Source organism: Melopsittacus undulatus, chromosome 9, assembly GCF_012275295.1.
Source record: "Melopsittacus undulatus isolate bMelUnd1 chromosome 9, bMelUnd1.mat.Z, whole genome shotgun sequence".
NCBI lineage: Eukaryota > Metazoa > Chordata > Aves > Psittaciformes > Psittaculidae > Melopsittacus > Melopsittacus undulatus.
Window position 1 is genome coordinate 9557233 of NC_047535.1, and position 17063 is coordinate 9574295.

Below are 17063 nucleotides of genomic sequence, written 5' to 3' on the forward strand. Positions count from 1 at the left end.
CAAAACTACAAATTTAAGTACATTTAACAGAATGACTAAAAATCTTATTCTCATACATGAGTTAAAGACACTAAATATACTGAGTTTGATTACTGGAATGATTTTACTTGCAAATAATCTAAATACTCTAAACAGAATATTGTTCAGTTAATTTACATGGTCACTCACTCCTACTACCATTGTCAGAGACAATCATATGTAATTGAGATTGTATGAAGTCCACAAGACAAAGAGAGATCTGTCTGTGCTGACTGAGGGTGTTATTGCCCAGTAGCATCACTGCCCACATCATGCAGGCTACCCTAAAAAAATCTCTTCATGCAAGAGCTTTTCTGGGCACTCTAATACTTGCTTTGGGTAAACCCAGCCATTTCATTTCAAACTGTCTTCATCCCTAAGGACAGTGAGCAAATTAAATTGTGACAGCTACCATTTGGCTGGTCACCACTGCAGTTCTGCAAGAGTTTTCCACCCTCATTAAAATGCTGTTGAATGACTTTGTATTCACACTTTCCAACTTGCTTCAAGCAAAAGGCAGCTGCTCATCCATTTCAGCTACTTTGGCTAACCTAGCTGATTGCCCCTGAAGCAGGGCTATGCACAGATTAAGGAAAGTCCACACAGCCCTGTCAACCAGCAGAGCTGTGGGGTAGTAGTCTCCAACAGAGGGATGATAAACAACTTGCTGGGAGGGAATGTCTTCAGAATGGATAGCTATCCAGTCTTAGACCTAACCACAATAAAGATGGAGATTGCTACATCATCTGAAGCAAGAATTACATGTCAGTGTTTAGGTTACAAACTCTGCTTCATTTATCTCCTGGTCTTAGCATGAATGTACATTTAAGCAATCACTTATCAACAAAACCTATCTTCAATAATGTCCTGCTCTTGTCATGTTCAGAGATAACAAGCTCCTATCATAGCATTTGTCTACAGATTCCAGTGACCCCCACACAATTTTTCCTCACCCTTCACCTACTATCTCTTGCTTTTTTCCCACCACCCACCCAGACCAAAGCAAAGCCCTGTGAAACGCTTCAGTCTTCCAGCATATCTTATGGTTCATCAATGTCTTAGTTTAAAACTTATTCCTATTACAACTGCAGGGGCTTAGAAAGGATCATGAAAAAAATTATATGCGTTATGAACTTGTCAAGTACTTCAGTATCCCACCAAAATCAATTCATCAAGAGTAACTTAGCTATCATAAAGGAAATCATAATCTCAAAGTAGATAAAGCAAAGGCCTATGAATCAAAGATAAGTTTAAGTGACTACTACCCACTTTCTATGATCCTGCAGGTAAACTAAGGACACTTCCTATTTCACACAATTCATTAAACTACCTACAAAAAACATATTAATCATGCTTAAGCTCAACAAAAGAATGAGCAAGCCATGAAACATTCGCCATGGAGCCTATACTCAAAAACATTTAGAATAAAGCTGGATGTCCCCATAAGATATCATATCACAAGTACGAGACACATTTGAAGAGCAACACTTACACTTCCCCGACTTAAATGAACTACCATTGTCAACTTATTTTTCTCAAAAAAAGTCAGAAACTGCAGAACAATTAACTGTTCAATGAATTAGCAGCTCATGGATTTATATATATAAGGCTCACTGTGCTATATGTAATGCTAGCCTTGCAAGTGTTTATAGCATGAAGTTTTATAGTTGTTTTTCTTTATCTCATCAGTTTCGAACACACTCCAGATCCCATACTCCCATAAGCATTTTCAAGATGGAGTGAGGTCCATGGCTACTGGGGAAAAGGGGGGTCTTGGGCAAGCAGTCAAGGAGATTCTTTCCAGAACCCACAGCTGTCAAGGGATCCTCAACAGTCCAACAAGTCTGAAATAAATGGAGGCATTCCAAAAGCTTTAAAAGAAAATTTTCATCCTGGGAAATTTTCCTATTTATTTCAAAAGAATTCTCCATCTGTAAAAATATTTCAGTGGGGCATTTACAACTGTAGCCACAGGAGAACTCTTTCAAGATCTTGTGGTGTGCACCATGACTTTCCCACAGCTTCCTCATGTGAATGGGAAAGTAGTGGTAAACACCACAGGACTGCAAAGCAGCCCTCCACATGGCCCTTGTGTTATGTAGGAGGTGTGATGTATGACTGCTGGTCAAGGTGAAGGAGCCTGTACAGCTTTGCTCAAGCATATCTACAGTACTTTGGTTTTCTGCCTGCTTTGCAAGAACACTCTTGGATTAGCATGTAAGAAACAGGTAAGAAAAGGCAAAAAGAAAAGGTGGAAAAAGCTCCAGCAGAACTGGTACAGGCTAATGCACTGCAGTTACTTGACAGGCACAGAGAAAATACATCCTGCTACACTGAAGCAAGACCTGCATCTGTGCTGGACCAGATTCACCTCATGATGCAGGAATACAAAGTGCCTGTTTCAGCTGCTGCTTTCTTTCAGAAATTCCAGCAAGAAAGGGTGCTTTTTAATATTGTGCTTCTTTATGTGCCCTTCCAGTGTAATACAGCCCATTTCCTCTCTCTGCTTCCTCTGGCACCAACTCTGCGCCCTACTTGGCAACCTGCTATGATACAGTTCTTACTCCTGAGCATCACCCAGGAAGACCATGATACCTTCTGACAGGACACACTGAGGTGTCGAAATGATGTGGGCCTTTGTCTGCATTTCTCAGTGTTTGAAACAAGAGAACCTGCCCACAGCTTTACTGCACACAATCTATCTCACCACAGTGTCATGCAAACGTGCTGAGCATGGTAAAGCACAAAAAGGGGGATTAAATTTCTCTTTCAACTGGCCTCCAAACCCTGAACAGTTCAGAAGATGAAATACTCATGTAAATAAATTATGCTGAGTTCCAGAGGAGACCTTAAGTACAAAGGAATTGGCAGAAAAAATGGAAGGGGAGAGACATGGAGCATAATTATCGAACTTCACAGGATAAAGCTGTGAAGGAAAAAAACCTGAATGTATGTAGGAAAGCCAAAGTACATCACAGGACAGCAGATCCACAACAATCATAAATTGCTACAGAAATAAACTATGACATTTATATCAGCTGCAATCAGTAGCTCCACTGAGCCGTGCAAGTCTATGATTTCATTCGTATTACTTCATATCTTTACTTCTTTAGAAAAATATACATTATTCATTTCATGGCATAATAAAGCTGAGGATCAGCTTAGATAAATATGCATCTAACTCCATCAACTATAATTCTTCACATTAACAGTAAATCTGGCTCAATGCTTTTTAGTCCCAACATTCTTCACAGAACATGTAAGCCTTCCAGAGAAGATTCACATTCTTTTCATTGATTCAGGAATAAATAAATGACAATAAACTGTGCTCTGACAACTTAATTTTAGGTAATATATATTCAGACAACTCAGTGTCTTTAAAAGGACATCAGCCTTGATGTCAATAAAGTGTAGGTCTAATGAAGAGCAGAAGAGTAAGATCTCTTGACAAAAAAAGAATTTCTAAAGTCCTGTAACACAGGCAGACCTGTTCTATAAAATACTTTCATTGCATACATCTTCAAAATAAAAACATTTCATTCATCATTAAGACAAGAATTCATACATGCATTTTAATGGAGATGCTCTTCCCAAAACTACAGCAGGAGAAGGCTTAAGGGGACAGTTCTTTATTCTAAATCTTCCACACTGGTATTTTCAAGAAGAGCATATTAATCCCTTCCTGTTAGGCTAATCAGTCAGAGTGCACTGAAATAAATCACAAATTTAAAAACATGTAGAGGATTGTTATAAACTTGCTCTCCTGTACAGTAAAAAATCAGATGTTCCATGATCTTAATACTCAAATAGTATGTTTGCAGTGAAAGTTGTGCTAATGCTGACACATGTGCTATCCTGATTATACATACCGAGGAAGTGGCTGGAAGTGATCGTAGGGCATAATTTCTTTAAATCCATCACTGTCAAAAAAATAAACATTGCATCATTATTTCTCAAACCCAAGACTGTATACCAAGTACATATTTTTACATGATCATACTTAAAGCAAGCAATTCCCAGTGTGAATTGAGGGAATCTTACATCCATTACACATCACCCTTGTGGCAAACAATGACTTGCATAACCTTACTTCTTCTGCACAGATAAAGATTGACTCCCCATACAGTTTCTCCACTTCATACCATCAAAAAAATAACTAAATGAACAAGCCTTCAGCAAAGAAAAGTATTATCAGTGAATTTTTAGGACTGTGCTAATTTAATCTCACGAAAAGTTACATACTTAAACTTATAACAAAGACACTGAGGAACTTGAGTGTCAGTGGCATAAATGCATCACAGGATTAATCCTAGATAGGTTCTGAATGGCAATTAAGACCCTTCTAGAACTGCACAGAATAGAGCAGGCATAAACCCTTTTTACCAATGCTAGGAGATATGGTGTTATATCCAGTAGTACTTCCCTATTTCTGTCTGTATAAGCTAAATTTGAAAGGAAAAGGTAATTACATCCTTTCCTTCCCTAATTTTCCCATTCCAGCTTTGCAACATTTGGCAGCCATTGCCATTAAGCATTACTGAAATCTTACCACTCCATATAGTGATCAGCTCTCCAGGAAAAAAAACCTTGAGAGTCTGCACATCTATAACTGTTAGAGGTCACTATCAATGATTATGTTCTACAGGAATGAAAGGAAATGGACAGTTTAGCTATAGGAAATGAAATCCATTGAGAGTGTTTCCTTTTCTTCTTGCCTATAACTCTAGCTCAGCCAGCTGGCATATTAATGTGAGGTTCTGGGACCTGATACTGTGATGTTATTTTAAGATTCTTTAGCACAGCCAGGAAACCTCACCAGACAATCCAAAAGTTAGTTTGAAATACTGTAGTGTAATTTGATACAATTTATGTATACTATAGCCTTTGTAATTTGGCAATAATGTTCTGTGGTATTTGTAATACAAGTATATTTACTTTGAATGATTTTTTTTTTAAATGCTTAGTATAAAAACACAAAGCCTCCCAAACTTTACCAATTAAGTGTCAATTCCACAGTACAAAGGAAGAATGAAACCTTTACAGTGGGAAGATGAATAAAACAAGTTAAACCATGTGCAAAACTTGTACTCTGACAGAACTGGGGCTACTGTCAGTCTAATGAAAAATTCTGAATGGCAGCATCAATAAATCCAAAGCAGGCAAACAATCTGTCCTTCTCACACAGCCTCACAAAATCCTTGTTCTAGTGCTGTACTACTCAGCAAAAGATAAAGTAGAATTAGCCCTTGAACAGACAAATTGACATTTACAATGTCTCTGTATAAAGCAAAGTCTCCTATTCCACAACACTGAAATGCTACAAATCTATTGGCAGTGGTGCCCAACATCAGCCTTTAATGTGTGCAATAATCAACCAAGATTAAGTAGTCATAAAGATTAAAAGACATTGAGTAAATACAATTTCTTGTTCCTTAGTAACTGATCATACCACACACAAATTTATTTACAATACAAACCTAGAAGGGCAGGGATCCATGTTGCATTCTTTTAGCTTGGGCTTTGGTTTCTTATTTTCTGGATGGTAATGACAATAGTGATCAGGAACAACACGCTTCAGACGAATATCCATGCATTCAGCTGAATTAAGCTGATAACCTAATGCAGGAGCAAAGTTAAATGTTGGTAACAGCAACACATTAAAGCAGCCTTATTCCTTCCCCAGCCCTCCCAAAAATTGTGGTGCCCATTCACTATTAATTTCTTCTGCTACTCTTGTTTGGTTTGCTTTTAAACAAGGGAACACTGCACAGGAACATGCAGGACCAAATCTTCATTTAAAGCAATTCAGTATAACTATTATGTTAGCCTATCCTAACACTAGACAAGGCTTTGGCACATTATTCTAATAATATTCTAAGTATAAGAGTAAAAGCATATATATTTTTATGTGATGAAGGAATACATGTACTGGAACAGCCCACCTGTCACAGAGGCAACCCTAGAAAGTCATACGGTTCTACTACATGTTCCACAATTTATAACTGCCCTCCCCCAAGGAGGATTTACCACATATGTTAGAGAGCTATATTACATAGTCATGCATGTTAAAAAAAAAAATAAATACTTAAAATAAAGCCAGAGGAATTGAAGATGAGATCCAAAAACATCGCTAAGTTAAACTGGAGAAAACCAAGAAATAGTTTCAAGAACATTCCTGGTTGAAGAGCCAGCAAAAGAAAACTTGAAGTAACTACTTGGTGAAAAAAAAACAAAAAAAGAAGTCTGTGAGGAGACTAGTTACAAGAAAGGATCTGAGTTTTATAAACCACTAAGTTGCTTTTTTGGCTAAGAAAAAAGACTCATTCAAAAGAGCTGAGTTGGACTTAAACTGAGGAGAGGAGAAGGATGTTCTGGTATGTGCAAAGAAAAAAAGTTTGAAACCACAAGAATTAAAATCCAAACAGAGTCAATAAACTAATAGCATAAGTCCCAGTGTCTACTGAAAATGCTAAGTATCATATATCAATGGCTTTGCTTGTGTGTCTCTTGGCTGATTCGAAGTGTCATCATGCATGAGAGGGATAACCATGAAGAGGAACTAAGCAGTTTCAGTGCTGAAAGCATGTATGTTCCAGTTATTGTAAGTACTGAAAGGACCCAGAAGATATGCTACTTGCAAACAAGATAAACTTAATTTTGAGACATTCTTGCTCATTCAAGCTTGACAGTACTTTCCGAGATGTCCATCGCACTCCCTCTTCCAACACATGGAGATTACAGAATTAAATGTAGGAGAAGCATCCAAGTGAGGAATAGTGGTGCACTGATTCCAAGTCTTTGTTGTGAAGAACTTTTTCTTTTATTGCCAGTAAAATATGCCAGACAGACAATCTGGACACTAAATCTGCTTTAAGATAACAGGTTAAAGCCAGGCAGCTGCAATACAACTTCCCCACATGCCTCAGTAATATGCCATTCTTTACTAATTTCACGGGCAAGCAAGTAGCTCAGTTTCTGTGCTTCTTCAGTTATTGGGCCTCCCTCAGGACTGCCTTCAAGAGTATCAAGCCCTGCTTATAAAGGTCATTTTCCTATTACAGACATATAGCTACAAAGCAGGGCACTAAAAACCCTGGCTGATTTCAAAGAGGTTGACATGTAGCTATAATTTTCAAACCATAACACCAGTCTGCATAAGGCTGGATTTGAGCCAATAAACTTGAAGGTAGATATGTCCCTTGAGTTATCCAGTGTTTACCTGCAGACCTCAAAAATAACTGTGATGCTTTACACTTCTTCTCCTGTCAGATGAGTTAGGAAAAAATTCATAAACGGTGATATGGAATCATCAGAGGGCATGTACTGCCACTCACACTTCCAGCAAGAATCACACTTAATGAGGCCAAGTATCTTATAAGATACAGTAGTTTCCTGTAGGACTAGATATTACACACATAGAGTGTCTGCATTTCAGATTAATGTGAGGTGCAAGTAGTCCATCAAAGGATCCCCAGGCTCCACTTATGCTTTAAACATCTTTTACTCATGTCCCAAGTAACTATTTAAACCATATTTGCAGTCTCCAAAAAACCCACTACAACAGGATCACCAGTATCCCAGTCTGTTTTCCAGGTGACTTGGGTAATGCTAGCTGAAGTGAAACAGCTATCTAAAATGTCAAGCACTCCTCCTGCCATGAGATTACGGTTTTTGCAGAACCAGACATGACAAGCAGTTGGCTGGGCTGGATGAGCAGTGGCAGATTTGTGCTGCACTTCATCTAACCATTGTATAAACTGCAGTGTTTAAACCAGTAGATGCCATGGCACATTGTGTGCTGCTCACCGTCAGGACTGAGTGTTTAAGATCAGAGAGTCAAAGGTATTAATAGCAGTTATTCTTTAAGTTCTATTTATTTATACTGTCTCCCCTCCCGTCTACACTGTGACCAGAAATACCTTCTTCCTCCATTTCTTGATTATCCTTATGTTAAAATCTCACCATATTTCTTTGCTTACTTTCCTAAAATACCCTTTATGAACTGGTATTTTTCATTTTTAATGTCATAACATAAAATCATAGATGAGCTTGGGTTTGAAGGGACCTTTAAAGGTCATCTAGTTTCAACCACCTTGCCATGAGCAGGAATACCTTCCACTAGATCAGGTTGCTCAAAGCTCCTTCCTGAACACTTCCAGAGATGGGGCAGCCACAGCTTCTCTGGGCAACCTACTCAAAGTTCTTACTCAAATTATCATTCCTTATGGAATAACATGACTTTTGGTAATATAATGTATAAGAAATACTATGCACATACTAACTTAACCAATCAACTTAGGTGCTACTCTTCCATTTATTTTCCTGAAGAACCACCAGTGTGCAAAGAAACACAAAAATCTAACCAATAAAAATGCCAAACAAAGGCAGTCAATCTGCCATTTTGATCTTCAGATTTAAACACTCACGAAGAACTGCCATTGCTTACCTCCTCCACATGTCACTGTGCAAGGGAAGAACTCTGTTTGTCTCCACTGATGACTGATGGGTTGATAGAAGAAGAACTGAACCACACTATCTTTTGATCCAGAGTACCTGGTCTGAAGAAATTTCCATTACAACACATGTGCATACTGTACTGTTCATGTAACCTCAACACATAATTCGTATATAATAGCAGTGCAGAGAGTAATCTGATATATGAGTAATATGAGGGTAATAGAGATTCAGAGCAGCCCTTTGGAGAAGGACTTGGGTGTGTTGGTTGACGAGAAAATGAAAATGAGCCAGTTCAGTGTGTGCTCGCAGCTCAGAAAGCATCAAAAGGAGAGTGACCAGGAGGTCGAAGGAGGTGATCCTGTCCCTCTATTCTGCTCTCGTGAGACCTCACTTGGAGTATTGTGTGCAGTTCTGGTGTCCTCAACTTAAAAAGGTCATGGAACTGTTGGAACAAGTCCAGAGGAGGCCATGAGGATGATCAGGGGACTGGAGCACCTCCTGTATGAAGATGGATTGAGAAAGCTGGGGCTGTTCAGCCTGGAGAAGGCTGCGTGGAGACCTCATAGCAGCCTTCCAGTATCTGAAGGGGGCCTATAGGAATGCTGGGGAGGGACCCATTACTAGGGACTGTAGTGACAGGACAAGGGGTAACGGGTTGAAACTTAAACAGGGGAAGTTTAGATTGGATTATAAGGAAAAGTTCTTTACTGTAAGGGTGGTGAGGTACTGGAATGGGTTGTCCAGGGAAGTTGTGAATGCTCCATCCCTGGCAGTGTTCAAGGCCAGGTTGGACAGAGCCTTGGGTGACATGGTTTGGTGTGAGGTTTTCCTGCCCATTGCAGGGGCGTTGGAACTAGATGATCTTATGGTGCTTTCCAACCCTAACTATTCTATGATTCTATGATAACAGGCATAAAACCTCTAGAAAGTCCACAGAGACAATTAAAGTTTCCAATAGTCAAACATTTGTATGTTGCTTTGCTTTACAAATTATTCAAGATTATTTTGAATGTGACTTTTATTATCTAACTTTGATTGCCAAAGTTCCTAACGGTATTCTTCTGGCTTATCTTTCTTTGCAAAACTTTTAGAATTTGCTGGAGAGGGGGCTCTATAATTAACCAGAGCACACCAGTTCAGACTCAGGCAAGTCTAACTGCATCTGTGATTTTGATAATGCAAAATGAAAACTACTGAAAATCTATTTTTACATGACAGATAAAGCCAAGTCATGTGGCAATACTGAAACACTTGTCATTTCCAGTGGAAAACTGTATGACTATCTTCTTCGGCAGTCAAATCTTGATTTTTTTCTACATACAAATATCTGTGTGTATGATGCAAGCCATTGGTGTGTGGTCTCGGTAGAAGAGAAGCTTAGATTAGAAATGGTCAGTAGCTGGATTAGCTAAAATTGATTCTAGGGTGCTGCATGGAAGCGATTCTCAGATTCAGTAGGTGGCAGTCTTCAATTGGATTAACACTAACCCACTGCACAGGATGACACTGATAGTCCCCCAGTAATTAAAACAAAACTCCTGGTCATTTTTACCACTGTTGTATTTTCCACCACAGAAAAGACATTAACCTTGTAACATTTTAATTTGTTTGGATATACTTAGTATAAATTACCTCTGGACTGCAATTAGGATTCCTTATTTGCTAGCTACAGATTTTATCGTACTGCTACAAGCTGATGCCACCTACAGTGTTGCACGTACTTTGCAATATCTTTGTAGATTTATACATACACGCATCCCACCTTGATAATGAAATCTGCTCCAAGAGGTCCCTGGATCTTTATGATTTCCCTGTCTGTAGTCTTCTGAAATTCAACAGTTGTATTTTCTATGATAAATGTTCCAGGAGCATCAAAACTGTGCTCTCCCTTGTCTCCTTGCAGTGTCTTTGACTCTATAACTAAAGAAGAAACATGCAATTAGTAAACTTGGACAGGATATTTTTTATTTTCAAGGAAATGCGAAAATAATATCTATAGCTTTGTCTTGCAAGTAACAGCTATATGTGTGCATTAAAAAAACATGCAGATTATCTGTAAGAGTATTCACTGCTTCAGATTATGGGCTATTATATAATTGCAGGACATGTCAGCACAGGAATATATGCCTGAACACAGTATTCTTTCATACCAGAAACATTTCTGAGACAGTTTTTCTTACACCAAGTGCTCTATATATTTATAAAGCAATAGATTCAGCAGGATGAGCTGAAAGAAACTCAAACCAGATAGAATCAATATACAGAAAAATAACTTAAACTTCCATGCAACTCAAAAGCCTAGCAACTTCAGCAGTCCCCAGGGAAGCCTGAATGGTGTCAAACTCACCAAACACTCACCTCAATACCTGTATCACTTTACCCATTCCAGATGTCATTAACTCAACTTTGAATATTTCCCCTGTGAGGCAAAAGCACAGCCAGGAGGTGGGTAGCTGCAGTGCTGCCGGAGGGATGTCCCTTTCTCAGAACAGGTGGTGATGAAAACCCTTCTGAGCTGTTCTGCACTCCTTGGAAATACATTAAACTAACAGCCCACAGCCTCCAGAAGACAGATGAAGCATTTTTAGGATTGAGTCTCTTCCAGCAAACTGACTGATCTATGAATGCACAAAGCTAAAGGAAGATTTTCATAACAAAGGTAGAATTTTTGGCTCTGCATAATGCTGCACATAGGCACAGCAAGATGCATGAGTTGAAATACACTGGTCTGGTTACAATCAGAGGACTGCATAAGGCAGGCATGAACCTCAGATGAGCTCAAGGCTAGCTAAAAGGAACCTTTTGGTGAGCTATAAATACCCTCTTTCTCCAACTATCTTCCCTTTTTTGGTACTTTAAACAGAGCTACCTAATTCAGGCTAGATAATTTAGGTTAAGAGCATCTAGGTTTACCTGCACTGAAAACATATTCTGAATGCTGCAATCGATCATTACTGTTTTCTTCCTTAAGGCTTTTAAAATAAAAATGCATTCTGGAGCATCCCCAACAGAGTGAAGAAATTCTAGAAGAAATCAATTTCCTTTAAAAGGTACCAATATTATCCCAAGTTTCTAAGCATTTGGTTCCCCTATGTTCAACAAAGGTCACATACATGGCTGGAAGGAAGTTTAAACAAGGATGGTTCTAGAAAAATTACTTTAAGTTAATCATAAGGTAAGAATCTCATGGTGAATCAAATGTACTTTGTCAAAGACAAAAAATAAGTCTCTGGAAACCCCATTGTCCAATGCATTTCCATTAGGAACAAACTGATGTAAACAGATCCCAGAAAAATCAACAGTATTTAGACAATTACTACATATTTTTGTTTGTCACTTCTAGATGTTTTCTTTCCTGACTGCATTACAAAATAACCTTTTAAATATCTGAACTCAGCATTCTTGGATTAAGCTTCCTTGAGTCTTGACCCCAAACTTACACTGCCTAACAGCGAGTATTAATGCATGGTGCCTGTCATTCTATCGTTTTGTTGAATAAGAGTCAAATCCACAAATCTCAAGTACTTCCAACTCTACATAAACTCAGTAGGATCCTTAGGGGTAGAGGAACCCTTTGAAACTAGCATTTAAAATTGCAAAACAAGACATCCAGCTGTTGCAAGAATTTAAGGATGTTAATTTGGTGACCTGAGCTGCAGGACTTTGTAGTCTTGATGCTATTTTTCTTCATTAAAAAATAATTTTTATGCGTTTCTAAGCACAAACCAGGAATACTGTTCAGCAACCAACCACACGATAACTCGCTGAGAGCTGATACACATTTACATTAGTGCTACACTAAACTTTAACCCAAAGCATTTGTTAGTTTGCAAAGTCCAGCTCTAGAGGCATGGCTTGTATCTCTGGAGGTCATGTCACTGAAGCTTAGAGCAGCTGCTCAGCTTTTTCCAGAAGTGTGTCACACAGGGAGATGAGCTATTCCACAGCACAACAGATAAACTCTCATGCAACATATTTCTGCTCAGTAGTATCTACTGTTTGTCATCACAGACTTCTGAAACCGAGTGAAACCAAGCATCTACTGTAACACATGCATAACAGAATAATTCTGATTAGGGAATAGTTCCCCCCCAAAAAAACTATTTTATTGATATCAAAGCAGTAACTGGGAACAAGGTTTTCACCAACTGGCTTATAGGCAAGGTTTAGAAAAGGACTGACCAAACATTTATTTGTTCTGCAGGGTCCTGTAATCTTGGAGAGGTGGAAAGTTTGACCTCAGGAGTAAGCTTCTCCCCCTAAGCTTCTTTGTGGGGTCTTTAGGACTCCAGATATGCAGAGTCACAAGGACAGGGAATTCTCTTGAGTGCTCACCTGTTTCTGTGCCTAACAAGACAATCACCGGTGCCAAAGACCTATAACTCTCTGCCTTTGTGTTATTTCAATCATCTTGATATAGAATGTTTTCCCAGTAGAAATGCCTTGCCCAGTTGTGGATGGAAGATCCAGTACAAAAGCCTCCCATACTCTTAGTGGCAGGCAGGAGTAGGGCAAGATGGCATGGGGAACCCACTGCAAATACCTCACTGTGTAGAGAGGCGCATGGAAGAATTCCCAGGGCAATAGCTGCTGCTCCCAGTGCAAGAAGGAGCAAATCATGTTGCTAACCAGAAGCTCGCTCCTTCCTATGTGATTGCTTTGTAGATAGAATATTGCAGGGACTCAAAATACATCTTTTCTAAATGCAAGCAACACTGTCTTCCTCAAAAGGCAAAGCAATGCACAGATGAACAACTAAACACTGTCAAGTAACACAAACCACTGCAAGCAGCACAGATATTGACAAAAAGGGAAAAAAGTTTCAGCTGCTTTTGGTGAAGCTAACCTCCCTAAGTTCATGAACTCAGTTATCTAGCATTAGCCACTTGTAAAAATATTAGCTTCTGGTTTTCCTGTTTCTTCTGCTGGAGGATTAATTTCAGGGAACTTTCAGTCTTTCTTTTGATTCTAATGCTCTTAAAGCAACTGCTAGAAAAGCCGTAATATAGTCAAAATCAAAACTAAAACCAATACAATGAAGCATTTTATTCATAATCATTTTTGTACTCATTACTTGGTTATTTCCCACCAAATCACTCACAAAACCAAGCAGAAAGAGGTACAAGAGGGATCTATATGGAAAAAAAAACCCAGAGTAAAGCCTTTGCTCTCTGATAAATCTGTTGTTTCTCTTAAGGTGCCGGTATACAAAAAAACAAAATACTTAGTCTTACTGGCTACAAACAAATGCAGTCTTTCCTAAAACACTAAGCTGCTGATTGTAAAACAATGTTCAGAGCATTTATTTGTTTCAAATCTGTTATGTGCTACATCTCCAACCACATTTCCATTTTTGATTAATCCAGCAGCTGTGTTTTCCTGGAACAAGTGCAGACCATAAAGCCCAGGATGAAGCACAAAAGAATACAAGATAAAGGGAAAAGTGCCAGACACTCCATCGTGCTCTATGAGCATTTGAGCTGGTGACTTTACTTGAAGAGCAAATATATACTGGCAACAGGAGGCAGTATAAAATTCTACAATAAGTAGTGCGTGCTCCACCTGTTAAATTCAGCTCCTTCCAAACCGGGAAGAAAGTCCTTGACAAATGGAGCCTGTAATTAGAGATGACTATTCTTTAAATTCTGCCTTTAATTATGCCAGCACACCCACACAGAACTCAATGAAGCTTCAGAAAAAAAAGATCACTTGATATTTTCTGTTAAGTGACAAACATCCACAAACATACGTACAATCAGAAAGGCAGACAAGCAAATTTTCCTGAAGAACATCCTCTAGAACATCAGTTAGTGTGAGGTGTCCCTGCCCATGGCAGGGGGGTTGGAACTAGATGATCCTGAGGTCCTTTCCAATCCTAACTATTCTATGATTCTATGATTCTATGAAGCCAGAAACTATTTCCACCTCCCTCCCCACAACAGCTCTCACTTTTTTTTCACCTCTGCATTTTTAGTTTTAAATTTTAGGTAACAAATGTCTAAATCCTCCCAGATTTGCAAACAGATGTGCTAGGGGAAGTGGTTAAAGGCACATTTCACAATTCTCGTCCAACAAGAGAACTAGCTAACAAAGGTAATGCCAAGCCACAGCTTCTTGACGGAACCACCCTGGGTAGGAAGCCAGGAGCACTCTGTACTTAGTTACAGAGCTGCTGCTGCATTCCTCAGGAGCTTTCCAGAAATCCCCCAGGAGCCACTGAATCTAGTTCTTTTTCCTTATACAAAGCTAAATCAACAACTTCCTTCTGCAGAACTACTTAAGAAAGACCAAGAGTCCTGACCTGAACTGATCAGGATCACTCATTCATACACCCCTTGCAATAGTTTTACATTAATCTTATTTATTTCAAGATAAGTTCAGCTTTGTACATTGTTGATATCAGTGTCATAAGTTACTGTCCGTCTGGAGCTTCTCTAAAATGCAAGTCTTCAAAATTTTCCTTGAAAGAAAATAAGTGTACATTCAAAGTGAATAAATAGATAAGCAATTTTCAAATAAAATGTATTTCTGTCTTCTATTTACATACCTCCAACCAGTAGAACTCCTTCTTATTTCTATGATTCAGACTAAGTCTTCCACTTCTACTGGTAAAAAATTGCTCAAAATGTTAAGGAATTGTGTATTTCATTGCTTGCTATGGCAGTACCACTTATCATTGAAAAGATTAGGTCCTTATGTAAAGTAGGCCTATAGGTAAAGAAATTACTACAGATAGTACCATCAGCCTTATAAAAAATATTAGGAAATGAATGTCTGAGAGAAGAGCACCATCGCTCACAGATGGTATGTAATGACCAACGTATTACATGGAAACAGGACTTGTGCAGTTTATTTTATGTAAAAAATACCTTACCTCATTTTTACCTAGACTGCTTTTCCTGGAACATTGCTCACTGACCAAGTGTGACTTCAACTGGACTATTTATGCTATCTCTTCAACAGAAATCTGGTGCTGGGTTATACAAGTGCTATCAATCACACACACAGCTTTTGAAAGTAATTCTCATGTCATTTTTTGCATGTACTTTAAGAGTGTACTGTATTTTAGATGTCTCATAGACATATTAAGAATTACTTGGTTTAAATAAATTTAGAAACCACTAGTATGTGCACTATTTCTTTTTACTAAGTGGACTTCCAGTGTTCTCTAGGACTATCTACAGGATGGATATTAAAGATGGGAAGAGGAATCAAGGTCACTATGTGTTCGCAAAGTTTGTATGAGTTCAAATACAAGGTTCTGTTTTTACCTTCTGTCTACGAATAAATACATAAAACAGCTCAGTCATACCAAGGTGTGCTGGTCCTTTCAGGGTAATTCTCACACTGCGACTCCCATGTGGTACAGCAATCACAGTTTCTTCCCCTAGGAAAATTAAAGAACTGTTTTAGAAGTTATCTCGCATCAGGGAATTTGCACATCACATAATTTGATGGAAAACTGTCAAATGTGTCTAAGAAAATATTTAACAGGTTTTGCAATTTTTCTATTAAAAATAATCATATGTTATTTTATTAAGTACAGTACACTGAGTGTTTGCTATGCCATACAAGTATTAAGAGCTACGAATGGACTTGTAAATCTTTCTTGCTATTCGAAAATTATTTGCTATTAACAAAAACAACTGAAATGTCAGTAGTGTATTAGAAACATATTTACACTCTGTTGTTCTAGTTTTATTTCCTAATCACTGAATTGACATAAGGAATCTGCTAAGTAGTACTTCCCCCTTACAAAAATCTGCAGCTGTTCAGTTTCATTTTGCCCACACCTCATTTCCTGCTGCAGGTCACAACTTTAATAAGTGGCAAGACTTACAGGAAATAAATCATCTACTTAACACTAACCCTTAACCAATTACAGACCACTTAAGAGCAAATATATTTTAGCTATAACGTGTATGTTATAACAGAGTGTCTGCATCTAACTTACGATATAAGATCATTCCTTCCAGTAAGAGCCTCAATTTAAAATTAACTATAAAACAAACCAGTGCTGAATAGGACATGTCAATACAAAACAGCTTTTGGCTGCCTGAATGGTCTCTTCATACATAAACGTTCAACACACTTACTTCAGTCTATTTTACAAAGGCAGAAAGTTATTACTTTCCATTTCAACTGTAGGAAATCTGTGATTTGCCCAAGCAAACTGAGTTAACACACGAATCAATAGACCAGAGACTTTCATGCCAGCACTGCTCTTAGTGCTCTCAGAAAAGGGTATGCACAGTGCACAACAGTAATATCTACAAAAGAACGAGAGAAGTGTCCAAACAACAAAGTACCAACTTGCTGTCTCCCATTAATAGCTGCAAATCTTCTTTGAGACAAGACCTGTAAACACAGGTCTGTTGCAGGTACACCCTACCGAGGGTGCCCTGTTCAGTGACAGCATTAACACACATATAGGGGTTGGTGCACAACTTCAGTTTTGCAAATCCAAAAAGTAATGTGAGTTGAAGGTCAGTGATGCATTGGCTCCAGAACTACTCACACAATATTTAAAGGAAGAATACTTGAGTTTAGTTTTAACTAAAAATTACTTGAAGAATGTTTCTTTCCAC

General features: G+C 38.4%; 1 protein-coding gene across 1 annotated transcript in view; it reads right to left on the bottom strand.

Moving 5' to 3' along the window:
* Positions 1 to 17063, bottom strand: part of ADAMTSL3 (ADAMTS like 3) — a 177678-nt gene that overhangs the window by 50611 nt on the left and 110004 nt on the right. Inside the window, exons 7-11 of the mRNA XM_005148730.3 lie at positions 15788 to 15862; positions 10238 to 10395; positions 8465 to 8576; positions 5496 to 5634; positions 3888 to 3938 (exon numbers count right to left, since the gene is read on the bottom strand). Of these exons, the coding sequence (XP_005148787.2) occupies positions 3888 to 3938; positions 5496 to 5634; positions 8465 to 8576; positions 10238 to 10395; positions 15788 to 15862 (535 nt within the window). The remainder of the gene's footprint in view (positions 1 to 3887; positions 3939 to 5495; positions 5635 to 8464; positions 8577 to 10237; positions 10396 to 15787; positions 15863 to 17063) is intronic.